The 26933-nt window shown below is 35.6% G+C and overlaps 1 protein-coding gene across 1 annotated transcript in view; it reads left to right on the top strand.

Annotated features, from left to right (window-relative positions):
• The first annotated feature begins 4853 nt into the window (after positions 1-4853).
• The window catches only part of LOC306799897 (dynein axonemal heavy chain 5-like), a 144296-nt gene continuing 122216 nt past the window's right edge, over positions 4854-26933 (top strand). Inside the window, exons 1-21 of the mRNA XM_079301529.1 lie at positions 4854-4922; positions 7348-7431; positions 8611-8682; positions 9241-9342; positions 10261-10447; positions 11149-11314; positions 11415-11508; positions 12636-12734; positions 14075-14256; positions 16033-16152; positions 16822-17023; positions 18445-18540; positions 19256-19429; positions 19523-19612; positions 20056-20211; positions 21201-21340; positions 23003-23154; positions 25270-25477; positions 26135-26222; positions 26335-26458; positions 26575-26738. Of these exons, the coding sequence (XP_079157655.1) occupies positions 7417-7431; positions 8611-8682; positions 9241-9342; positions 10261-10447; positions 11149-11314; positions 11415-11508; positions 12636-12734; positions 14075-14256; positions 16033-16152; positions 16822-17023; positions 18445-18540; positions 19256-19429; positions 19523-19612; positions 20056-20211; positions 21201-21340; positions 23003-23154; positions 25270-25477; positions 26135-26222; positions 26335-26458; positions 26575-26738 (2631 nt within the window). The 5' untranslated portion in view covers positions 4854-4922; positions 7348-7416. The remainder of the gene's footprint in view (positions 4923-7347; positions 7432-8610; positions 8683-9240; positions 9343-10260; positions 10448-11148; positions 11315-11414; positions 11509-12635; positions 12735-14074; positions 14257-16032; positions 16153-16821; positions 17024-18444; positions 18541-19255; positions 19430-19522; positions 19613-20055; positions 20212-21200; positions 21341-23002; positions 23155-25269; positions 25478-26134; positions 26223-26334; positions 26459-26574; positions 26739-26933) is intronic.

The raw sequence follows: 26933 nt of genomic DNA, 5'->3' as shown, positions 1-26933 counted from the left end.
AAAAAGAAGGAAGCACGCGAAGTGTTTTCTTCACGGGATGAGTTGTTCAGCGTTGGAATGGGCTGCCAAGGGGAGCTGGTGGAGTCACCGTCCCTGGAGGTGTTCAGGAAATGACTGCATGTGGCTCCGTGCCACGGTGGTGATGGGTCAGAGGCCTTTCCCAACCTAACCGACTCTGTGATTCTGTAATGAAAATGGATAAGCTGCACCTCCCGCGGCGCCTTCAGATCCGTGTGGGAGCTGTTTGTCCCTACTGAGAAGAAGGGGAGCTCCTTACCCAGCCTCGGGCTGGCTGTCCCCTCACGTCTCGCCCAGACCCCGGGCGCTGCCGTGCCCATATCTTTCCCCCGGCTCAGCGCCCCACGATCGCTGAAGCTCAGGGTTTAGTTTCTACATAAGAGAGAACTACGGTGCTTTTTAAAAGACGGGTAGTTATGAAATTAGCACCGGGTTGGTGAATCCAGTGGGAAATGGGGACGGGCGAGGTGCCTCGTGGGGGCTGGGCTGCCCGCTGGGTTTGTGTAGGGGTTGCCATAGCAGCTCTAAGTGCCCAGGAGAGACCGCAGGAGCAAAAACCTGCCGGGATTCAGGAGATGCCGCGGCCGGCGCTCGGTGCCCAGCACTCGGCAGCGGGACCTGCGCCTGCAGCAGCTTCCCGAGGAGCTGAACCTGACCCCGACGCCTGAGTTCCACCGCGCCGGTCTCACTGGAGACAAAGTACACTTACGCAATTAGAAATAAAGTTTTGTATCAGGCACCCTTAAAGAAGCTTATATTATTTCGATAACGGCGTAGATCTTCTCTTTTTAAACCACCGACTGAAAGGAGAGGTATTTTTTCCCCCTTTCCTTGCTAGTCTATCCTACCGGTGCTGTAATAGGGATAAAAATACTGAAGGTGTCTTTATTACATTGTTACGCTGTGTAGTCATTTTCTGCATTGTTGATTTAGGTTGGTTTTTGTGTGGTGGTGCAGATGGAGGAGAATGTAGAAGGTGAAACAGAGTTAAGGGGACGAGAGGAGCCCAGTTCCTCTCATGGTCACTCTGCACAACAGGAATCAGAGCAACTGAGAGCAACACAACTTGCTTCTAAACTTCATATTGATCTCAGTCCACCTCTCATTGTAATAAAAAAAGGTAAGGGAAAAAATTTAAAAGCAGTTCATGTCACCTTTTTGTAGGAAAAAAATATCCAGGAACAAAAAGAGAAATCAATTATTAAGTAGAGTGTTTAAGTTTATATATACTGGGTGCTATTCTATATTCTATGTTAATTATATATATATTCTAGTATATATGCTATGTGCTATTCTGAATCTGCCAGTGCAAGAACTGTGTATGCTGAATGTGCAGTTTTCACCTTTATAAATAAATATGTAGATATAAATAGACAAGTGCATATATGTTTATATATATATATATGTACTTGCAGGGTCATCCACAGTGCAACTCTGATTCCATAGCAGATTTCCTAATGTTGAATCATAGTAACATGATTCAAACTATTTTTCTGGAATTAAAATGAGTAGTGCTTCATAAGAGACTGTACGTTACAGATGGCACGTAATATAGTATCATTTTTCTGAAATATTTTAACAGTGGTAATAGATTAAATTAGTCAGTTGAAAAGTTATTGAACAAAGCCATCTCCCTCTGTGCCTGTGGGTGCATCCCTTACCTCTGTTCACTTTGCTTATTCACTGACCTTGGGGAAGAGGATCACTTTAGAGAGTACTGAATCAATAAATATTCATGGCAAGTGGAAGAGGGATGTGAGGCCTGGAGGAAAGCTAATGCCACTCGTGCAGTGTACTCTGGGGTGCAGTCCTGTTCAACATCTTCATTGATGATCTGGATGATGGGGCAGAGGGTGCCCTCAGCAGGGTTGCTGATAACACGTGAAAGGGAGGGCTGGCCAATACACCATAGGGTTGTGCTGCCATCCAGAGGAACCTTGAGAGGCTGGAGAGAATTCCTACACCTGGGGGTGAACAAGTCCATCCAACAATACTAGCTGAGGGCTAAACAGCTGGAAAACAGATTGGCAGGAAAGAACCTGAGATTCCCAGTGGACAGCAAGCTGAACATGAGCCAAGAATGGCTCTAGTGGCAAAGGAGCTTGATGATACCGTGGAGTGCATAAGTATTGACAGCAGGTTAAGGAGGCTGATCCAACCTCTCCATTCAGCAATGGTGAGTCCCCACCTGGAGTAGGATGTCCAGCTTTAGGCTTCCCAGCACAAGAGAGACATGGATATACTGGAAAGAGTCTAGTGAAGGACCATGAAAATGTTGAAAGCTGTAGAGCACTTCTCCTATGAGGAAAGGGTAAGAGCTGGGATTTTCTCTATGCATGTAAATGCCTGAAGGGAAGGTGTAAAGAAGAGGTAGACAAGTTCTTCTCCATGGTGTCCAGTGATGGGACCAGAGGCAATGGTGGAAACTGAAACACAGGAGGTTCTCTCTGAACATCAGGAAACACTGTGATGGTGACTGAGCACTGGCACAGATTGCTCAGGGGAGTTATGGAGTCTCCATCCTTGGAAATACTCAAAAGCCATACAGAAACCATTCTGGACAACTGGCTCCAAGTAACCCTGCTTGAGCAGGATCCCTTCCAAGCTCAACCATTCTATGACTCTGTATACAATACATATTAATCAAGCATAAAGAGATAAAATTTGATAGAAAATTTATATGGAAATGAGTGCTATTAGAATTCTAATTTTGGTCACAATCTTCTTATTTGTATAAAATAGATTAAATAGTAATTCATAGAAGCTTTGTGTGCTGCTCATAAGCATTACTGCATGCTCCACTGGGGATCCTATTTGCTGCCAGTGATGGGATGTAAATACAATTTTTTGAGAAATAAAATGGCCTCATTTTCCCCAGTGTGAGGAGGTTAGCTAGCAAATGTGAAGACACAACACTGCAGGTCTTGTAAATGCATTTGTTGTACTTGAACAATTAGAATTTGTAATTTCTTTTAACTAGAGACAGAAAGCAAATATCGTGGACATGGAGGGAACCTGAAGACAAGGAGCACTGAGCTAGGATCTGCTGTCACAGGATCATCTTTGACTGCTGTTCTTCTGGCAAGTGTTTTTGTTCTGAAATGGGTGGTGATTCAACAACTTTTTGTCCACTAAATGTTCTTCTATACAGATTTTTCTTTAAGTCTTCACTGACAAAAGCTTGTGTAATACTGAAGCATGCTGAATTCCTTCAGTCTCTGTTCATTGCAAGGAAAAAGGAGCAGTGAACCACTCAAAGTCTACACTGTTAGGGCACTGACTTTTCTGTGCTCACAATGTGTGTTGCTGGGATTTTGGGGTCTTTGATGTATTTTTTTGTTATCCACTGGTTAATACCCTTTCTTTGCCATGATTAAAATTGATGGTGTTTAAGAATACTTGAATCAGGTCATACTGCATCAGGGAAGGCATATGCAAAATAAGAGATCTGTTGTTGACATGGAAACCAGAAATGATGAAAGACTGACCTAGATGAGTTGGGAAGTACCTGGTGAATCACAATTAGCTTTTAGAGATACCAGAAGGATACTGACCAACAACCACAGATATTCAGACATTGTGTCTCCTGGTCTCTAAGAGGTGCAGGTGGAGACAAGAAGGGATGGAAAACATCTGTTCAGAGTCTAGCATAAGACCAAATGGTAGGAAGCAAAGGTGGAAGTTGGCCAGCTTTTTTGTTTTTTAATCCAAGAGTAGGATTGATTACTTACAATTCTAATTAATGTATAGTACTGGGAAATGATGTAATTTATCTTTTTTTTCCTCTCCAATAAAAACGGTGAGGTACAGAGACACTTCAGGCATTTTCAAACCGCAGATAATTATGTCATGGTAGCTAGAGAGTAGAGAGAGATGATCAGTGTGGTTACTTATTTACCCAAATCTTTAGTTTTCCATATAGCTTCCAAAGATTTTCTATTGACTTAAAAATGTTAGTCACAGTATCTATTTTCAGTCTTGTTCACACAGATACGAAGATTGTGAAAAATTCTTTTTTTTATAGAAATCTCCCTCTTTACAATTGTGTTGCTACCTTTATATGATCTGTATATTAATCATCAGTGGTATATTTATTTCTGTGGAAACTGATTTTATAGTGATTTGATTATTTATTTCCTTTAGGGAAATAACTTTATACTATGTATTAAAATACTGGTAGTATAGAGATAGATCCCAAATCTAGAATATGGACATATAGAAGTTTGAAACCTGGATTCACAAAGCTGAGATTTGAATTAGGGCTGTTATAGTATTAAATTTGTATTGTGACCTTAGCATGGATCCACATCTGGTTCTGAGGTCCTCATCTGGAGTTTCAGATATGATATTTTCATAGCAGCTTTATACTGAGAAATAATTGTGGCCTAGCAAGTCAATTATTACTGTTCTTTTATCTGTAATTATTTCATGTTCCTGCTTGAAGTAGTTTCTGAAACCAGTTTAAAGATCAACAATATAAAATACAAACCTTAGGTGAGGAAAAATAATCCCTCTGTAACAAACTTCTGTTTTGTAGTCTACTGTTAAGAACAGTATAGTACATTCCAGTGAAAGCAGAAAAGAACTAGCCAAGCAAGCCACTATAACCAAAGAGGAGAGAAGAGCTCAGATAGATGGAAGACACAGGTATTTGATATCAAGATTAGCAGATGGGATAGACTTGAGTGAGCAGCAAGTGGAGGAGACCATTATTTCTGATGACAAGGTAAATATTAAACTGTTATTACAATAAATATTTCTAAAATTCTTAGTGCTTTTAAACTATCTCACAATTAACTACAATCGTTTTTTTTTTTTTTTTTTTTTATTTTCAACTAATAGAACAATTCTTTGCCCCTAGTGGGCTTAAAAAGTTGATCTTCTTTTATCAAGATGTATTGCAGGTATGGTTGCATTAATGCTTCTGCAAAAGCGAATTTCCATTTTAAAAAAATAAATCACAAGACTGTTGCAAAATTCAAAAAATCTTAATGGATTTTATTTTTTTGCTATTTATGCTAGTGTGGAAAGAACTTGGACCTCAATGTTTAAATACTCCTATCTTGGCTTATGTGGAAATTGAAGGATGCCTTGTGGAATAATTTGATACTGTTCTTGTTTTCACAAAGGAAAACTTAAAAATGGCCAAGTAGAATAAAAATTTAGATTTCAAAAGTGATAGAGATTATGGTGTTCATGGTATTCAGAGTTTAAAATACTAGATTAGCTAGCATAAGTATTCTAGGAATGGGAGAGCTGCCTGTGTAAGAACTAGTTTGTTCTCTTTTGGTTTGAACTGCACCAATTTCACTATGGACAAAGCACTCATTCAAGAGGGTGAAAAAGAATGCAATTTCTTTCTAAATTTAGGTGGCATCATATTCAGGTCTGTTCCATTATGCAGAAAATAAGCTTGGAAAACTGTGACTAGAAATAGTGTAGCTGTGGTCCTTGAGTTGTATTTTTTTCCCTTTTAAGTTTTGAGAAGGAGAAACCTCTGCATAAAGAGTGAAATAATTTGTTCAGTTACCACTGAATGTGTGATATCAGAAGATGCCAAGTCTCCTTGATGTTGTCTAACACAAATCTTGTGGGCTTCCAGAAGTTCTTCATCAGTCCTTTCAAACTGTGTCAGTGAGAAGCCATTGTAGGGAGAGCTAACTCACCCTGTGGTGGCATTTTGGACTCATTGAGGAGAAAAACTGATTGATAATTCTTGATCATCAGTTAAATGCAGAATGAATTACAGAATCATTATAATCTAGATAAATTAAAAGAAATTTTGAGTGTCACTGGAATTGCTTAGAGACTTTGCAAAGCACAGAATGAGCTCTGCTCAGCTTTGTCAAAACAGTTTAATGTTTTTTTTGCTTCACTGGGACTAGGCATACACATTTCTGGAATAATGTTTTGTTCTCTGACTTAATCAAGATGAAACTAAGAATCTTGGCATTGTTTTCCTTAACTGACAAATCGGAAAAAAAATGCCCAGCCTGGGTTAAATGAAACGTTTCATTGCTGCATTTAATTTAGTTTTATTTTGATCCTTTTAACCATAAAAACATCAATTTATGGGAGTTCTGTTTCAGAAGTAGCATAGTATTAAAATGTTTCTGATGGAAAGTATGAATGTCATCTCTAGCATCTTCCACCACATTCTGATGAGTGAAGAGATCTCATTAGTCTGACTGTTCTGTCAACAATTTGATTTGAAGCACACTGGAGAATTGGGGTTTACTCAAGGGCAGTATTAGATGTGCTTGCCCTGTTGTTTTTGGAGACAAAATACTGAGCAGGGCAAACTATTGGCCTAACTGGTAGGCATGTCCTTATCAATATTACCAAAGAGCCTTTCTTTGCTGCTTCTCATATTTTTATCTTTCTTTTTCACCATCTTATGTGCATGATGTTCACTTGAGACCGTGTGTAGGGGTCAGCAGATGCTGATTTGGGGTGGAAGTGAGGAGCCACTGCTGTGTGTCACACATCACATGTTTAGTCTAGCAGGAGCTGAACACTTGACTTTTGAGGAAGAAGGCTCTTCTCAACTTTAGAGAGAAATATACCTGCAAGCTACTCCCACATTATTTTCTGTCACATTCTTCCAAGTTTCAATAGATTATTTTCCAAAATACATGACACATAGTTAGAGGGAAGCAGGTCTTTATTAGGTTTAAGCTTTTTTGTTGCTTCAAATAGAAAAGATTAAAGATACATCTCAGTGTAGAGGGGCCAATGGCAGCATGACTTCCTGGAGAGAAAGTTTTGTGTGATGTCTGGTTAAAGAAATGGGCAGAAAGATAAATTTCTTTTCATTTTTGGCAGCATGTAGCTGAGATGGTATTGCTTGTGAGTCCCATTCACGGTTACATTATGACTTTGCAGACCAAGCTTATTAATCTTTCTGTGAGCTGTTTTCATAGAGGAATTTTCACTGGGAATCACTTTCGATTTAATTTCCTTATATTTTCTGAGACTTTTTCCTCTTCTTGTTTTTTTGTTGTTGTTTTTTTGGGTTTTTTTTTGTTTTTTTTTTTTTTTTTTTTTTTTTTGGTGGGAGGTTTTTTTTTGTTTGTTTGTGTTTTTTTTTTTTTTTTTTTTTTTTTTTTTTTTTTTTTTTTTTTTTTCTGAAAGAGTGGTCTGTGAAAGTGTTTACTAGGATTCAGGCAAAGCTTATTCTCCAGAGAATGCAAACCTCATGATTTCTGTCTGGGAATTACAAACTTAATCAGAATGGACTTAGTTATAATTGACATATTCAAATGGGTGAAGTATTTGTATGGTAAGGTTTTTATTTTATTAACCTCTTATTTATAATTTTATTGCTAGCAAAAGTCGAATGCATTGAGGCCAGATGGGTCAGCAAACAATTTGCCTCAGAAGAAGTTATTTATTACCATGGGTTCCACTGAGGTATGGTTGAAAAAATTCATTAGATGACATTAAAAACTAAAATATTGAAAGCCATAAAAGTTCTGCAGTGTTATACAATTTTTTGTGATTCTTGGATAGATATTTAAGTACGTAGTCTCTGTTCTCATTAATGCAGGGACTCCCAGCATTTCTTGAGCTGAGGTTGGCCTTCATCAGTAAAGAAGTAGTGATTTCACTATCTGAGAGGAGAGCAGGTCAAATAAATCCTTGTTAAAATATTGCAGATCCTAACATTTTTTAATGACTGCCTGTTAAGTATTTTCCAGGGCTTGTGCACTTCTAGTTTAAAAGTGCAGTTCTTCAGTGGCTTTCTACGCCCTTTCAAATAATTCTGCACATTACTAAAAAAATATCTTTAATAAATCATTTATTCCATTCAAATTCTTATAATAAACTCCTTCCTGTAATATCTAAGCATTAGTCAACAGAATGTTAAGATTATTGTTAAGAATTTTGGTTTTTGCCATCTCTTTTGGGGGTAATCAGCTCTTCATATACAACGGTCTTTGAAAAAGGCCTGGTGGTGCTTTGGTTTTCATTTTTGTTGTTATTGTTGTTTCTTGTTAGCCCCAAAGAGCATGTTGTGTTGTGTTATGTTATGTTATGTTATGTTATGTTATGTTATGTTATGTTATGTTATATGTTATGTTATGTTATGTTATGTTATGTTATGTTATGTTGTGTTACTGTAATGGCAGAAAAGACATAGCAGAAGAATTCTTTCTTGCTTTTGGGGTAAAAGTGAGGTTTATTCCTCTGCCAATTCAAATTTGCTGCAATTGAGTTATTATTAGGTTTGTTATTAGGTTTAATGGATAAATAGATAAAGTAAGCATCATTCAAGTACAATAACAGGAAATAGCCTAGGTCACAAGCTCTCCCTGAACTGCATTTTCTTAGTAAAGGTACAACACTGAGCCAGTCTGTCCAAAAGGCCATTTTTGACATTCTTGTGTCAGACAGGGAAAAAGCAGTATTTGATTTGAGAAGGACAGATTTTCAAATATCCTACAAACAGTTTCAACCTATCTTTTTGAGTAATTGATTTTTTGCAGTTTTGTTTTCAGCACATTTTTAGGGAAGGTAAATTTTAAAGTAAATTACTTTTACTGTATACATGTATTATTTTTAACTGTATCCATTTGGCCCTATTTACAGGACTTTACAGGAACTTGTGCATTTTTCCTAAGAACATCAGATGAAGTTATAACTGCATCAAATGTCTCTCAGGTCAGAACAAAATCATGCAGTATATTTCCTCAGACTTTTGTTCATGAAAAAAAGCCAGAAAAAAATAGGGAATGCTTTCTTGAAAATGTCTAGTTGTATGATTAACAGAAGTTCTTTTTTATAAGAGTAAGTATTTGTGGTAAAGTAAAATTATAATGATTTATAAATTAGCTTCTGTGGTATTATTAAAACCAAATATTTTAATTAATAAATATAATTATTAATTAGTAATTCTAATATGAATTTTAATGACAATAGAAGATAAAGATCTAAACTGGAAGGTTTTATTTTAAGTAATGAGCCTAGATTATTGAAATGCTGCACTTAAACTGTATCTTTTAGACTAAAATAAAGATAATTCTTGGAACTAACATAAGCCTCTCATAGTTTGTTGTGCATAAAAAAAAGTTCTGTAACAGCCTTTTCTGACTTTCAAAGATACACATGTTGCATAGTCATGGACTGTGAATGTGTCTGCTATGTATTTAAATTTCACTCAAATAGTGTAATGCTGCAGAAGTTTACATGCACTGTGCTGATTTTTGTTTCTTCCCAAAGGAGGTGAATTTTGGCATGTTTGATTGTACTAATGGAAATATCCTTCAGGGTCTGGAATTCTTTTTGTCACAGATCACAATACCAGCTCTTAAATCCCAACAGGTAATCAAACAATCCGACTTTTTTTCCCAAGAATATGTGGAAGTAAGGCATGTTGCTGCTGCAGTTCTGTTTGTGCATCTCTTGGACCTAGAAGAGAGGATATAAGAAGATAAAAATCTAATATAGGCCTTTATGGGAGTCATGCAATTTCTATTTATACAAATATTTGAAATTCATGTAGATACTGTTTATTTTCAAGCAATAGTGCCCACTTTAATTATTGTGACAAAGGAGAATATAACACAGCAACCATACCAACCATACATGACTTTGTGAAAACTAGATTAAACCTGGGTTGGAAGAAGTGTCAAGTCCTGTCAGCACAAGAGATCAGTCCATGACTTTATTCTGGAGCATGGACAGCAAGAACAGTGTTATATCTAGAATATCCAGCTTCTTTGAGCTGTCCTTATTCCATGGCATTTGTAAAGCATCACAGTTTGTTCAGTTGCTGTGGAAGCACACGTTCAGAGTGGCAAACACAAAGAAGCTCACTTTCTGCTGGGAATAATGGTGGTGTGTGCTGTTATACAACATACACTGTCATGTTCTTTCCCCAGTAGAAGAAAAGGAGATTAGAGTCTGTTTTCTCTGTTCAGGAGAAAAATAAAACTTAACAAAATACAATCCAGTGTGAAATCAATGACAGCTGACTTCAGTCATGTCAGAGTGAAGTCAGGGACTTTTATTTCTTAGAGCCTCCTGCTTGTTTGTCTCTTCTTGTCTAAATGACAAATTGAATCAATGAACACTTTAAAGCATCGATGACTATATTTTGAAGGGCATGTTGATAAATCTTTTTATACTGCTATGAATAAGAAATTATTTTCTAATGAAAGATATCTATTGTGGTCAAAAAACCAAAAGGAAGCATGACCCTTGCTTTTTTGGTTTTTGCATATATCATAAAATAATCAGAACTGGGGAGCTGTGCAAGAGGGCTTGAAGAACAGCCAGATACAAGAGTTTCTGTATGCAGTGGATAAATTTGTGAGTACTTTGTCATCATCTAGACAGAATATAGAAGATAAAATTCAGCTCGCTAAAGTGGATATTGATGTTTATGTCAGAAACTTACAGAACCCATCTGACTACATAGCTGCAGGTGAGTAATTCCTAACCAAAGCAAACAGTGATGCTGTTTATAAAATAAATGGCATGTCATTAGTGAAAATTTACTTTGAAGAATTAATTCATGTTCCCTGAGCTGTATACATTTTTCTGCTTACTCTTTCCAGGCTTGTGATTGTTTAATGATAAGACCATCAATCATTTGCTCACACTTTAGCTCATAGATCTTAAAGAATTAGGTATTTGCTTGATATATCATGCAAGCAGTTGTCTGAATCCCTCCTAGTTTACTGGCAGGGTAGTTACTGAGTGAATCCACATACTAGTGTGTGCACTATTCACTTTCTTTGATACTAGGAAAATCCTATCCAATGTTATCTGACTCTGTAAATAAAAAACCTGTATTTATTAAAAAATTTTTTACATACATGTTTTTATAAGAAAAAGAGTAGTCTTTCAACAATAGCTTTCTACCATTTCTTATGAACTCACTGTATTTCTGTAACTGTTTCCATTGTAAAGGATATGCAATAGTAACAGAGTAGGTAGACACAAGTGTTACATGTGTACATCTTGTCCTTACAGTCTTAATCTTTTCCTGCTGGTCAGTGATTCAAATATACAGAGCTTATGTAGTCTCAGATGATGTTTGGAAGAATACTTTGCTTCTGTAGTTAAAAATTTCTGTATTATTTCTTGGTGCTTATTAAACTGTCCAATTCTATGGTTTTGAAGGCACTAATGCAGAAGTCACTGAGAAACTTGAAGAAGTGGTCATGATTTGGATCAAACAGATTGGACAGGTTTTAGTGGAGAGTAAACAAATTAGAAGAGAAGCTGATGATGTTGGCCCATCTGCAGAGCTGGAATACTGGAAGTCAAGAATGTCATCATTTAACAGGTGAAATCCCTGCATTATTTCTCAGAGACTTAAAAAAATTAAAAATAAGTGTAACTTTTATTCCAGAGAAAGAGTATTAAATATGTTTCTTTCTTCAAAGCCTTTTGGAAGAGATCAAGAGTACAAAAGTAAAGAAAATTATAAGTATTCTTCAGGCAGCAAGATCAAAGACATTAAAACAGTGGAAGGAACTGGTAATTATTACTTCCAAATTAGAATTTTAAATTATTACAGTAGTGTGTTTATAATATATGCAGAACTGAACACAATGCTAGTAATAAAAATAACTTTGAGTGTTTATGCTGGTTTTACACTGTGGTTTATTATCTGTTTGTTGGAACATATAGCATCAATGATGCTGAAATTAAATAGATAGCATGAAAAGAAGTCAGTACTTCTGTAATGTGTTTTATTAACATTATAGATGGAAAGGCTGTGCAGAAGTAAAGAAGTGAAGCAGTACAACATTTTTCTGTCTCTGACAAACTGAATCTTGTGCAGGCCAGCTGTAGAAGTCTGAAAGTCCATCATAATGCTTTTAGAATTGTTGAGAGCAGACTTCTAGTGGCATAACTGCTACTTCATATAAACTTCTCAGGCAGAATTGTGGGCAAGACAGAAAATAAGCTGTAGATCATGTATAGTCAACGAGACCCCCACCCATCCCAACTCCCAAAATGTAGCTCTTCTATTGTTTAAGAAAGTATTCTATTGTTTTAAGAGTACACCAGGAAAAGTTTTGATTTTGTGATTACTGTACTTGCAGACCTTTATGGTAAATGGAATTTGGATAAAAGTGTCTGTACAGAGCCAGTACAAGCCAAGAATGATGAACTAGATGTTTTCCTTCCTATGAACTGGCCTCCTTAGTAGTGGCTAGTTCCACCTGACATGAACATAAGAGTGTACATGCATTAGTTGTGAACTCATTGTCCCTAACCAAGTGTTTATTAGATAGTGTTGGGAAGCACCCTAGTAACGTTTCAGGGATCTTGTCTAAGTTTTGTAGACTGAGTCCTGTGCTGAACCATTCTAAAATCTAAGTTGGATCCATGAGGAGGAAAAATCTTTGGAGATCTAAGTAAGGACTTCCTTTAAACGACATCCAAAATGTTGCTGACCTTGGAAGATCTTACCAGTTTTTGCATGTAAAAGCAGTTATTTATTATGTGAAAAATAAATAGCATATTTGAAAGCACTTCTGTGGGAAAGTGTTTGCAAGGTTTAATCACAGACTTGTATGCCGCAAGAGAGAAAGAACTTGTTAAGAAAACTTTCACAGTAATAATTCTATTCCTTCTTTTTTTTCTCATCCCTTCAGGATGGTAGTATAACAATTGCTGCCAATGAAGCTAAAGACAATGTGAGGTATTTATATACATTGGATAAATTTTTTGGACCACTTGCCAATGCTTCACCTGTAAGTACTGTAAAGGCACTTAATGTGAAATTCAGAAAAGAAAGGAAGGGCTTTTGTTGCTGTAAAAAAGCTACTTTTCCTTTTAATATTTAAGTCTTTTACTTAATCATTAGTGGACAGCTTAACTCCTTAGGCATTAGTGAATTGAACTTACTGAGTTTGAATTAACCAGAGACAAGAATATCTTTTTTTTTGGAGTAGTTATCATTCCAGATGATAATTGAAGTGAAAAAAACCTAAGCATCAGATTGTGTTTTTTGTAACCTAGTAATGAGCTGAATTGCCTTTGTGAGCTTGGGCCTCACATATGGCATCTCTTCTATCTGCATGCTTTAGTTAGGAATTACTTGTGGTTGTTTCATTGCAAAAGTCGTAAAATGATCTTAAACCTTTGGTTGAGTGGAAATTGGTCAGCTTCCACTTATTTTAGAGGTTAAAGCTGTTTCTCTTGTAGGTAGCACTGTCATAGGTAGGACTGTCTTATAGGTAGCACCTGGTTGATAAAACTTATTTTCATAACCATATGGGTCTCAGAGTTCATTTTTTAAAGTGAGAACATGCATTTTAACTATACAGACATTAGACAAAATTGTCCAGGCTTGCATAGTTCAGAATATTTACATATAATCAAGCTGGTAACAATTTTTCTAAGTATAGTTCTCAGAACTTGATCTCTTTTGAATCCATTCTACTAGTTTACACTGCACTTCTTTTGCAAATATCCACTGTTCTGCCATATTTGACTTGAAGATACCATACATTTTTTATGCTTTTCTAGACCAGTCTCTTGTTCTGGGTTTTCAGTGTATCTGGCTTGCATGAATTTTTCTGAAATATTTTTGTGACACAGAAAACTCTATAGTTCAGTGTCCAGTAGAAATGAGATTATTGTTGCCCTTCTGGATTTCTCTTCTGTACAGATCTAGGCAAAATAAGGAAAGACCAAATTTCTTGTTGTCCTTCCTACAGATATTCAGCTATTTTCCAGCAGTATGTGACATCTTTTCCTCAGGTAGTATGTTCCTCTGCAAAGCAGATTACAGCACCTTCTTATTCTTGAGGCCATGGCCAAGCAGAGTAGAGTCTCTGGTTTTCCTCTGAAAAATCCCAATCTGTGAAAGACCTATTCCTTTATTCATTGCCTTTTTTTCATGCTTTTTGTCTTGGTCAAGGTGTGATAGGTCCTCACAAATGAATTGGATGGTCCATTTCATAATGACAAAACCACAAAAAGGTGTTTGTCCGTGGTAAACATATTTCCAGAGCTGTCACACTTTTCATTGTGTTAAATTTGAGGAAATTCAGATTTCTGTCTTTCCCATTTTTTTTTACTATTATAGATAACAGTGATGGAACACATTCCCAGTTTAATGAGCACTGTCTGTATGATCTACTGTATCTCACCATACTACAACACATCAGAGCACATGACATCCTTGTTCCTGAAAATCACCAATCAAATGATTAACACATGCAAGACCTATCTGTGTGAAGGTGTTTCAAAAATCTGGGACCTGGACAGGTAGTAGAATTTTAATAATTTCATCTTCTATTGTTAATATGAGAAGTAAAATTACAGATTAACCATCAAGATTATAAATAGGTACATTTAAATAGCCCTTTGTCCTCCTACAGATTCCTATGTTAATTTTAAGCTGGTAACTACTAATTCTGTGTAGAATTAAGTACTCTGCAAACACAAATTTAAAAATTTGTTTGAAAAAAACCTGTTATTGGAAAACATGTCATAGATACTAGTATTCAACACTCGATATGTTGTCCACATAGATTCTTTTAGACCAAACCACACTTAAGAAATTGGAACTGGGAGCTGAAATACTTCATAAAAAAGCTCTGAGCACAGACTGGCAAAGTTCCATCCAAGATTTATATTTTGCTGTTACTGGACATGAAAGTCAGTTTGAGGAAGGGAACAATATATAGCAGGATCAAAATCACAACTCAGTTGTGTTGTGGAACTTTTCAGGGAAAGGATGAATTATCTTCTCTGTGGCTACTTGTCCAAGTGCTACATTCAGCATAAATGGAAGCCCAGAGGTGTTTGTATAAAACTTATTCATTGGGTGGTGAATGCTGATGTCACTGGCAGAATGAGTGTATCTGAAGGATGACAAGTGCAGGTGACACAGGATATAAGAGCATTTATTTATTAGAAATTATTTTCATGAAAACAAAAGAAGGGGGAAACCACAGAGAGAAGTTAAAATGGACATCTCTGAAGTTGTTGTCTAGAAGATTAATAATTGGAATAGTCTCTTGGAATAGTCTAGCTGGAGTGAGAGTAAGGATACTGATATGAAAAGGAAAATGTATTACAAGCTCCATCAAAGCAAATAGTCAGGATGTCTCTGCTTAAATTCCAGCCAAGTCAAAGTGACACTGAGGTAACAGTCCAGGAGAAGTAAAAGTAAATCTTACAATTTTGATTCCTCCTGTAATTAATGTAGATAAAGGGAACTTTTCAGAAATTACCTGTAGTCAATTAAGTACTAGTTATGTTTATTATAAGAATGAAAGCAAATAAAAATAGAGTACATATTTTGTTTATTTTATCTGAATTACTTTTGAGACATTCTTCTCATTTACTGAATCTCCCATCCCTGCAAAAGTTTCTCCCAATTACTGGTTTCAGCCTATAAATTTGACTACCATTTTAATTCCCAGTAATCTTTTGGGAGATGAAAGACAAAGCCAAAGTGGAGGAACAGCTCCAGGTAAATGGCTTATTGATTGTTTCCATGCTTCATCTATGTATTTCATGTGGTACCTCAAAGTTAATGAACAACTGTGTGCAAGATGTAACTATCTGTGGCCTTAGGAAGTAAGTTCTTCCTGGTGTATCTTTTTAGAAAAACAAGACTCTCCTCATGCACCAGCTCTTTGGGTGTTGAAAAATACTTTCCAGTCTTGTCTGCTTAGGAAAAACCAAAGCAATACTCTGTAAAGAAGATGAGAAGTGGCCAAACTGCAAGCATTCAGTAGCCAGCATTAACCTGGTGTACATCCTTTGGGGACTATGCCATGCAAGTTTTGGATTGATGACAATAAAACCCAAGATAAAAATAACCCAATCTAGATAACAGGTTCCAGTCAAAAACTTTTGACTCAAAGCCATCATATTTTGAGTGTTTTTCTTGTAGTGTATAATTTTGCGGTCTTATTTTGCAAAGTTGCATATTTGACAAAAATATTTCATTTTTATTTATACTCTTTTGAAGATTTTATACTCTTTTGAAAACTTAGGAGGATTCTCTGTCTTCTGTATTTTCTTCCTCAGGCAAGAATTGCTAAAGAGGATACAACAATGCTTTTTCCTCAAAGAAAAGTATCAAACATCCTTTCAGAAAATTAGGGAGGATCTAAAGGAAAATCCAAGTGACAGGCAATTTGATATCAGGTAAATAATTCACTCCAATATTGAATCATATTGATAAGTAAAATTTATAAATGGGATGTAATTATATCTGCTGGCTAACAGAAAAGCTAAATGCTCAATTAAAATGAAGTACATTTTGTAATCAGAAGATGACCTTGCAAAGTGGGTATTTTATTTTTATTCAGGAATAAACCAGGTTTTTGCCAGTCACTTGTTGATTCAGCACATGTCCAATGGGACTGCAGCAGAATTTATGCATTTATGAATTGAGTACAAATATATTCGTATGGTATTAAATCCTAAAAAATTTGAATTATGAATATAAGTGAAAATGCTCTCAGGGAATTCAGTCAGCTTTGAACTGGCTTCTCTCTCACAATGCCAAGGAGTGCTTTACCTGTATTGCACTTAAATCATGGGGCATTTCTTCTCCTGCAAATATATTATTTGAAAGAATTACTCCTGTGAAATGTGGTAAAGGCTTTTAATTGACATATGTAATGATTAAGTATTTCGTAGTTTATATATGTGAGTTTAAATTTTTTTTTGTTGATACGTAATCATTAAAGTATTATTTTTTTATGTGTCTGTGTGTGAAACTTGATAGCAGCTCTGGTAGAATATATGTGGGTTAAATAAAAATCTGTTGCAGAGATTTTCATAGAAATCCCTCTGTTTTTTTATTGTTAGTGAAAACTACATATTTGGAAAATTTGAGACCTTCTGTAAACGTTTGGAGAAAATTTCAGATATGAGCAATACTATGGAAAGCCTATTGGAGCTCCAGTGTATAAAAATAGAAGGCATTGACAAGATCACTACTCAATACCAGATCATTGCTACAAATGCAAAATCTAAACAGTATGATGTTCTGGACCACAGGAAAAAAGAGGTACTTACATTCAGCACTTGTGTGACAAGCACTCTGTTGATTCTGTGCTTTTCACTGGAGTTATGCAAAGAATGTTGAATATTATAAAAATGCATATATTATTTTGCAGTAACAATACTACCAATACTCTCACATATTTTAATAAAATTTGAAAGTTTTTGAGTAAATTTGCTTTTTCTTACTAATGTTTTTGTTAACTTTTTGTAAACTAGGTTTTGTGTGATAGGTAATGCTGCAAACTAATTTTCCTAATCCTGATTGTTTTGAGATGCATATATTTTGAACTGCAGAGTGAAAACTAATTTAGGTTTATTAACACACCAAATATAATTTGTCTAGTTGTAAGTGTTACTATTATTAAAAATAACAGTAATGGCAGTGTTATAGCAAAGTTAGTAAAGGCATATAGTTGCACATTTTAGAGGGAAAAGGGAATGATGTTAATCCCAGTGCTGAACAGAATGATAAAAAGTGACTTTTCAAATGGTCCAGTCTCATGTTTTAATCCTGTGCAAGCTGGAAATGAGTTGCTTTTCTTGAGCTGTAGCCTGCTTGTTTTTCAGGGTTAGAGGTCTCACAATAGAAGTTCTAAAGTGTTGACTTACTGTCCTGCCTTCCTGAACCAAAGCTTGCCACTGTCATTAACTTTCCTTCAAACATTTAACTTGGCAGTAGTTTTGGCTTTCTTCTGGCTTTGATGGCATGTGTTCCTCTAGTATTTGCTGTGTGTTTGTGTAATACTTGCTGTGTGGCTTCTACCTGAAAGAAGGCATTTACTGTTTGCTGGAATTTGGAGGGGTTAAAAAATGGCATGACTTTCTCTACACCTCAATGTTTGGAGCAATGTCTATTATGTACTCTCTTCCCAAGCTTATGCAGAAGCTTGAGCGAAGTTTCTATTGAACTCTTTTTGATTGGCTATCAGTATTTTGGACTCTAATGAAAAAATTGTTACAGATAAGCCCCCAAATTACTTGTAGGAGCTGCTATATTTGGTAACAACCTCCATTAGTCTGCAAGGTGCTCTAGAGAGCCTGCCAGTTTGCTCATCTTTGGTGGGTTTCATACCTGGACAGTGAGCTGAGCACTCTCCTGTGGCAGGGCTGCAAGTAGCTGATGAGTGTGCTTTGTTCTCTCTGATGAGGTTATGAGTTTTCCTTGACCTGTCTGTGTTCCTCTGTGCTCCTTTGTGTTCATAAAGATTAGGATTTAATCATGTAACCTAGCACTGCTTATGTTTTGTTTGTTCTGCTTAGTGTAAATGCCTTTGGTGCTGGTGTTGTTCCTGTTCTTTTTAATGCAGTGCTGAACACATGCACCAGGTAGACAGAACAGATTCCTGAAAAGCTTCACAGAAAGGATTTTTTAAATAAAATAAAAACAGCATTATAAATTATTTTTTTCTTTTGCTTTTATTCTAGTTTGAAAAAGATTACCTTGAATTTAAGAACCAAATTGCAGCATTGTATGAATCTATACAGGAATTTGTGGATTCCTGGTTTGAGAAGACCATAACTGTAAGTAAGGTTACAAATGCAAACTCCTGCTTCTGGTGCTTGGAAGGACTGAGTACCCATAGCTCCTGCTAAGCTCCTTCATGACTGCCAGTGCTCTGTACTGTGCTGGTGGCTGCCTGGGATAATGTTGGAGGACATCAAACTAGTACAAATGTTATGAAAGTTGCTTGCAGAAGTGCTGTAAAGGAATGTTCATTCTTACTTGGTGCTAAGTGTGTGTTCTATCTTTCCATACCAATTTTATAATTCTATATTTTGAAGATTATTTTCTTTCTTCATCTTGGTATTTCCTGTTGCATTTCTAAGTCTTTCCTGTTTCACTGGCAGGAATAATGAAATAATGCCTGCCATCTGTTTTCTTAATGTCAATATTGTTCATTGGATAAGGCCCTGATCAGATCTGAGATGTTAATGAAGTGTGAGTAAAGGTGTAGGTGTTCTACCACAACTGTTTGCTGAAAAAAAGGAGTGAGGATTTGAGAGTCAGAAAGTCCCAAACTGTAGTGATAACAGTTTCTTGGTTTATACATTGGTAAGTATGTCCTGTGTGGGACAAAATGTAAAATTCACAAACTTGTCTGGACAGATTGTTCCGTATTTCTTAGAAAATTACTTACAAATTAACATAGCATATTCTAAATTACTAAAATACTTTATGGACAATGACTTTATGAACTGTAATCTTCTGAAGTAAATGTTCCATCTTCCTTTTTAGACTGAGCAGATGCTGGGATTTCTGATGAAGCTTGAACAAATAGGACAAAATAATATTGATTTAAATGAGAAGTATACCATTGTGCTTCAACAGTACAGCCAAGACTTAGAGTTTATTCAAAAACTCTATCAGAAGGAAAAGGAAAATCCACCTATACCACGTAATATGCCACCAGTAAGAATGAAGTAAATGAGAGAGAAAAATTACTTTATTTCTTGACTGTTTTTAAGTTAATGAAAATATAACCTCACATCTTCTGTGTTTTAGGTGACAGGGAAGATTATGTGGGCTCAGCAGTTATTCAGAAAAATTGACCATCCAATGATGTTTCTTAAAAAGAAAACTACACTTTTGAAGGTTGGAAATTAGCAGAGGAGGATTAAGCTTTCAAGGATGTTATTAACAGACAGACAATTTACCTGTATGCTTTTACACTCACTATTCTAGCCGCTTATATCCAAACTCATCCCAAGAGTGAGATCATTCGTATATCTTTCTCAGTGGGCCATTAGTGTCTTATATATGTCATAATATAGACTTTGTTCTATGAGCAAGATTGGGAGGAAAAAATAGGAAAAGAGTTATGTTGCTTAGAGCACTAGAATACTACTTAATAATTGAATTCCTAAATATATTGCTATGTTTCTGTGTCTTATCCTAAAACAGCATATTTTAGAGATTTCTATTTCTTTTGTTTTCTTGGGGTGGCGGGGAAAAGCTTAGTGGAGGGCATTTCTACTATGTTAGACTCATTGAATTGTTTAAGTGCTGCTTTTTCTTTCCCCCCTCCTAAACAACAGACAATGGAAATGAAGAAAGTTATCAAGCACTACAATAAAATGGCTGCAGTTCTTTTGGAATTTGAGCTTATTTATCATAGGGCCTGGTGCAGGTTTGCTGACCAGGCTAGGAATGCTCTATGTGCTTCCTTACTTGTCAGGCACCCAGAAACCAAGGTAAATATGGTCTATTCTTTGTACTACTGTTACATGATTCAGTATTATCATGTTACTTTAATCATATCATGGATAGACAAGAAAGCATTGAAGTAATCTTAACATAAATAGAGTTAAAAATGAGCTCCTAGAGTTTAAATATTTTTTCCTTTTTGTATGTATTTATGATACACCTCATAATGTTTCTTCTTCATAAGGCTTCTGTCCTATTCAGGGTAGAAAAGAGGTAGTATCCAGCAAATACATATCTACTAATGACTTAACTACATTCTTTAGATATTGTTTCCTTGTTTATTTTCTATGTTAAGCAAAATTTTAGTCAAGGAAGGAGTTTTTTATTAAGTCATGGTCTTTTCTGCAGTGGTAAATATCACTGTGTTCCATATATTGTAATAATTCATTCATGTGCTTTCAAAATTGATTGCTGAGGCAGAAATTTTGCCATTCTTACATCACAGATTTTTTTTTTCTGTTGTAGTGTAGAGAAATTATGGTTAAAGTGTGGCAATTTTTGTACTAATAATTCCATAATGGACAACTAGAACATAGTTTTTACTTTTATGTAGCATCTTTAAAACATCTAGTACTCCCAAAAGTGTAGAGATTAACCTTCGCAATATTCTCCCTAATTACTGATGGAGAAGCTGAGATGAAAGGGCAAATTAACTTCCAGAGAATGTAGCTGCAGAACGAGAATTAAACTTGGGAAGTCATGGGAGCCAAGTGTTTAGGGCACAGTGGAGTCACAAGAAATCAAAATCAGTGTAAGATATTATAAGATTAATACTTATAAGATTAATTAATATTGTAAGATTAATACTTTGGGAAACCTATATATTTCTGGAGGTTGAAGAAGAAATGTGGGTAAATATTTAAAAAATCCTCTGCAATCATCTACATCTCTTTATATGATCTGGTTATATCACACTACATGTCAGTACCAAACTAGTATCTTATTTTCGATTTCTTCTTTTCATGGCTATGTGAAGGAATTACTTGTAAACTTAGACCCAATGGTCCTGGAAGTACTTTATGAGACAAAATACCTGAGAAAAATGCATTTTGAAGTTCCAGATGTTGTCCTTGGCTTGTGTGCAAATGAAGAACAGATTAAAAGACATCAAAGGGAGTGAGTGAACACTTTTTTGGATTTGTTTCTCATCTGCAAGTGAGAATTCCCACCTTTGAGTCTGTTGCATATATTGCTTTTGATTTATTATAATTTTTCTCTTTGATGCAATTTAATTGAATTTTAATTGCTTTCCCCTTATTTCCATATTAACATGCAGTTGCTCCTATTTACACACATATCTCATTACTTGAAAACGCCTACATGTTTTTGTTTTGTTACTTCAACAGCTGCTCTCTAAGTGGAGCTCCTAGGTACTGCTATTATTATTATTAGAGTGCATCTGTGCACTCTAATATAACAATTTAACTCCAAAATATTATACTTAGCATCAGAAGATTTTTTTCCAGTTAGAAAAATAAGTTGGAATTTACCATTTGATTACTGCACAACCCAAACTTGTGTAAACATGAATATGTCGCCTAACTTATAACTTGGTCTCTCACATTGAATATCTAAATTCACTTTTGATGATATAAAATAATTTCTTCCTGTTTCTTGTAACAGACCAAATCTCTGCTGCAGGTGTTCTTTCATTCTCAGGGATTCTGATTATTAATTCTGGTTGTTAATTCTAGAACTCTCTAAACAGGGATATTCAATCTTTAAAAAAAGCAATGCATTGTGAGGAGTGTTCTTCATTTCTTAATTAGAATTGGACAAAAAGGGATGAAATTTAAAGAGTCTCAGAAATACTTTAACCCTTCGTCTATTTTTCTTGTTGAAATTTTCAGTATTTCAGTCTTACAATGCAACATTTTTCATTGATTTTCTGTGGAGTGTTTATGGCCAATTAACCATAAATTTTTAATGTGCAAGGCAAACTCCATGTGCTACAGACCTCCAAAAAGCAACAGCCCCAAATTTTGCTATGCAAAATAAGTAAAGAAAAAAAGTACAGAAAATGTTTGTGTTAAAAAAAATAAAGCCAAAAAGAAAGCCAGACTTACCTTCTACTCTAAAAAACCCTTCATACTGAAAATTTTTCCTTCTTTCCCAAGTTAAGAAGAAATATTTAGGGGATGTAGATTTTTGATTAACAAGATTTAAAAAACAGTTCTAGATATATTGTGAATTGGTTATCTCAGTATATGGCTTGTAATGATGATGTATAAAGTAATGATTTTAATCTGCTGCAGAACACAGCTATTGCTGTTTTTGCAGCAGTTCTTGTAAGGAACCCATTATGTATCTGACCTTTGAATTGTATTTGCTTCTAATTCTTTTTTATGCAGGTTCTTTGTGTAGCTCCATTTTCATGGAACTATATTGGTAACCCTTGTTTCAGAATTTGGACTCCTTTTCTTTGGGATTCTGTGTTCTAAGTGGTTTGTATGTAGCTTTTCTTATAGGCAGTATAATTTCATGCCATGTCTTGTTAGATGGGAAGATGGAAATGAAAATGCCATGTTTTCAATTTCCTGTTTGTATATTTTTTAAAATTGTAAATAATTTTTTGGTGGAGAAAAATTCCACCACTTGATCACAGTCACTTTGCTGGAGGTAGCTATTTCTTCAGTCTGATTCTGCTATTGGTAAAGACAAAGAGACCTGGTTTAAGATGGGATCAGAACTTGCAAACCTTGTTAACAGAAAATGTGTCAAAAGTTCTATGCGTTTCAAACCTGAATTAAGTATTATAAACATGATTGGGTCTTTCAGACTCCAGAACCTGTTGATCAGTTACAAGGAGCATCTGGATAGGATCCCTGTTATGCTGAAACCACTGATGAAGCCATTGATAGGACAAATTGAGGATGCCCTTACCCCGGGCCTGATGCAGCTGTCATGGACTTCTTTGAACATCAATAAATGTAGGTAGTAGTAGAACAAGTGGTGAGCTATTCATACTGTTAGGTGCCTGCATTTATTTTTGCTTCTCTGTGAAAAATGTGTTTGTGAAGTGACCTCTTTACTTTAGGCGGATAATTTTAGCCCAACTGCTACAAGAATGTGAGACAAGAGAATGGCTATAGATGTTTTAATAATGCCTTTTCTATTAAAAAAAAAAAATCTTCATCACTTATGCTGAACATCCTAAAAGTGACATGTCTGAAATCAAGGCTAGAGATTTCTGCCCAAATCCTAATTTTTTCCAAGAAAATGTTTTTTTATTATTTAGGCATTGAGATTTCCCACACAACCAGTAAGATAACCTTAACCCTATCACATGCAGCATAACATTTATTAACTGTTGTAAAATGTCATTGAAATGGGGGTATACATGACCATCACCAAGACTTTGATGTTGCAGTTTCATGAGAAAACAATAACTCATGCTTGTAAATTAGTTTTTCAGTTGAGGTTGATTGATGTTAGGCTTTCCCTTCTTTAAAAGGAAAAGCAGCAATATAAACAGGAACAGGTACTGAATCTGAAAGTGAAATGTGGCACAGGTTTGTGCAGCTGTTTATTTATGACTCCGCCATGTGGCACTGGTGCTCTGACCAGTGCTGGTCACCTTTCAGCTTTACTTGACCTTTGCCTGACCAGAGCACAAGAACCAAATAGCAAGTGGTTTTTTATATTTATCTTATGGCTCTAAAATGAATTTTTGTGTTCAATTTGCATTCTTAGTAACACATGAAAAAGAAGGTCTTTACAATAGTATTTATTTATTTATTCATTTTGTACTCTCTGCACTGTGTTAAGTATCTGAATTCAGGTTGTAGTGATTCTTTGTATCACCATTGGTTCTGGTGGAAATTGTCTCTGTTCAACAATTTAGATGTAATGCAGGTATCAGGGCTGTTTCCTGCTGCTGCTGCAGCTGAAATGCAGTTACACCTAGAAGGGAATTATTTTCTTGAGTGTATGCACTGTGTCTTTTTGACAACAGGCAATGTCTGGCATGCCCAGAATGTTTGTTGGACACCTACAAAGTAGCCGCTGGTTTGGTGTGCACAAAATAGGTCTTACCTGCCAGCAATGTGCTGAACTCAGGCCTAATGTCTTATGTGTCTTTTTTCCTAAAGGAGACACTGAGGTAACTCCATCTAGAAATATGGGGATCCATAATTGCCTTCTAGACTAAAACTCAGGAGACACGGCAGATAGATTTAGGACTACCAAATTTATATATTAAAAAAAAATCTAAGTAATTTGTTGGATTGCTTTTCTGTTTTATACAATAAAAATGACAAGTTCCTTCATTAACTTCCTTGTAGCAATAAATGACATTTCCCACTTAAAACATTGGCACTTGGACATCCCTATCACACTGCTGTGCCTTAGATACCGTCGTGATTTCTTACTACATACAATATAAATATATATATATTTATATATATAAAACTTCATGGTAATAGTAGTAAAAAAAGGACATCAGGTGCTGTATTTCTTTCTATTTTACAATGGAAGTATGAAAAGGGAAGAATTTTCCCAGTCTATTCAGAAACAACAGAAGTAGTCAATTTTACCTTTAGTTTAATGAACACCTTTGTTAAAGCAATATGTTTATCTGTTTCCAAAGTAAATTAGGTCATACATGTGAAAGTAGAAATCTAATGGTTTAACTAGACTGTCCTCTTGGCTGGGGAAATTTTAGCCATTTAATTTATAAGTTAATTACAATGTTAAAATACCACATTTTGCTGTGTATATATGTAGGAGGACCACAATAATTTTGGGCACTTGTATCCTTTCTGTTTTCTGGTCTACTTTGTTGATCATTTTCATTGCACTGTTATTACCAAAAAGAAGAGATATTTTGATGACTACTGTTCTGTTTATTAGGAAATGGTTCAACCTAAAGATTGAAAAGTACAGCAAATCCATCATGTTTCAGGCCTTCATTTTGTATTTTGCTGCCATTAAATCTTCATTTTGTTATAAAAGCTGGGAGGAGGCAAGGGTGGTTGGGAGGAAAGGGAGATGAGACTTAAGAGGTCTGTGCTTTGCATTGATTTCATTTTGTTATCCTTATTTAGTTATTCAGAATGTTTACAGTACCCTGAGGGAGCTGGACTATGTAGTGAAATCAGCGTCTGATACCCTGGAATGCAGAATTGAAAGAATTCTGAAGGACATGTCAAACACTGCTCTGATAATTTTGCCAGAAGATGAACCTATAGATGTGACTTCTTTTTTGGAACAAATAGAAAAGCTTGCTATCTCTACTGCTTCCAAACTGTCTCAGTAGGTATCTTAATTGCACAGACTTGTAGGCCTTTTTAGGGAGGGCTTATTTACTTATTACTTTTGTGTGCATAGAGCCTTTACTTTTAAAATGTTATTGTAACAGAGTACTAGTCTAGAGCAAAGTGATAGTCTTAGGATGCAGGGGAGAAACTCCAAAGTATCTTGAACACAGCAGTTGTGAAATAGCATTGTATTTGGCATTTAGCATTTATTTAGCATTTCTTATCTTTTTTCTTATAGCATTCTAATAACTAGCAAGAAAAATGAAGATGGATAGGACTTGAAATTTCATCCCCATATTAATCGCTTTTTCTTAATACTTCTTTTGTTTTTCTTTTAATCATTCTGGTTTCACAGATTATCTTACTGCCTCATCATGATAAACCTGTTTATTAGCTGTAGCTGGAAAAAACCTTTTTTTAAACAAAATTCTTTTGAAGTCCAATTGAATCAGATATAATAGGATCTGACAAATGGGTTAGTCAGCATGTTTTAAAATTTCTGCATTCCCAAGGAATAGCAACAAACAGAAAAACATCAAAAGAGCATTTCCCTACACACAAGTGCAGTGGGACGGGGTGTGTGCCTGGGAAATAACAAATGGTATTCCTTATGTTTAATTCCCCGTGGGTGACTCTAAGGTTGTTTTTGTAGGCAGAGCCAACAAGTGGAATGCTCTGTGTATGAACTTATAGATGTTCTTAAGCACAGTCTGAATGCAGATGCTGGAAGAACTCTGGAGGTAAGACCTCTGCAATGTAAAAATTACAATGTAGCCTTCTACAACCTAGTCAAATACCTGATATTTCTTTTATATGCTTATTTTCCTAAGAATTTCCCTTTCACTTTTTTAGGATTCTTTCTCCTGTACACATCCTGACATGAAACAGAAAACACGCTGCCAAGAATGCCTGTCGTGTAGCTACTATAACCTGATGGGACAGCTTTGTCAGAGGAACACTGACTCTTTGATCAGATGTCAGTCTGTTTTATTCAAATACGTGTAATTTTTAAAATAAAACCTTAAGATTCCTCCCCCCCAAGTTTATTGTGGTAAAAAATAATATTCTCACTTAAATACTACATTTATTTAGGCATGAAGATTTCTTTAGAATCCTTAAGACATCGATTGCATGTTATTGACTCCAGGTATCAGACAACTAAGATTGTAGAGGCACACAGGGTTCCTTTGTTCAGAACTGAAATTCAACTGGCTATTCCAAATATTGTCTTGAGACCAAGTCTTGAAGATATTCAGGTAACAAAATAATTGCACATCTCAGTCATTTACAATAAAACATTTATAAATGTATTGTTTTAAAGCAATATGTGCAAGTTTAATCTGGTATAAGAACTAAAAGGAAGAGGAGGAAAAGGTAAAAAGTCACTTGAGTTCATGATGACTGTGGATACTAAGGACCTGAAACCATGGATCAGGTCTGTTGTACAGGAT

Source organism: Erithacus rubecula (genome assembly GCF_903797595.1).
Source record: "Erithacus rubecula genome assembly, chromosome: 3".
Taxonomy (NCBI): Eukaryota; Metazoa; Chordata; class Aves; order Passeriformes; family Muscicapidae; genus Erithacus; species Erithacus rubecula.
This window is presented reverse-complemented; position numbering and strand designations above follow the sequence as displayed.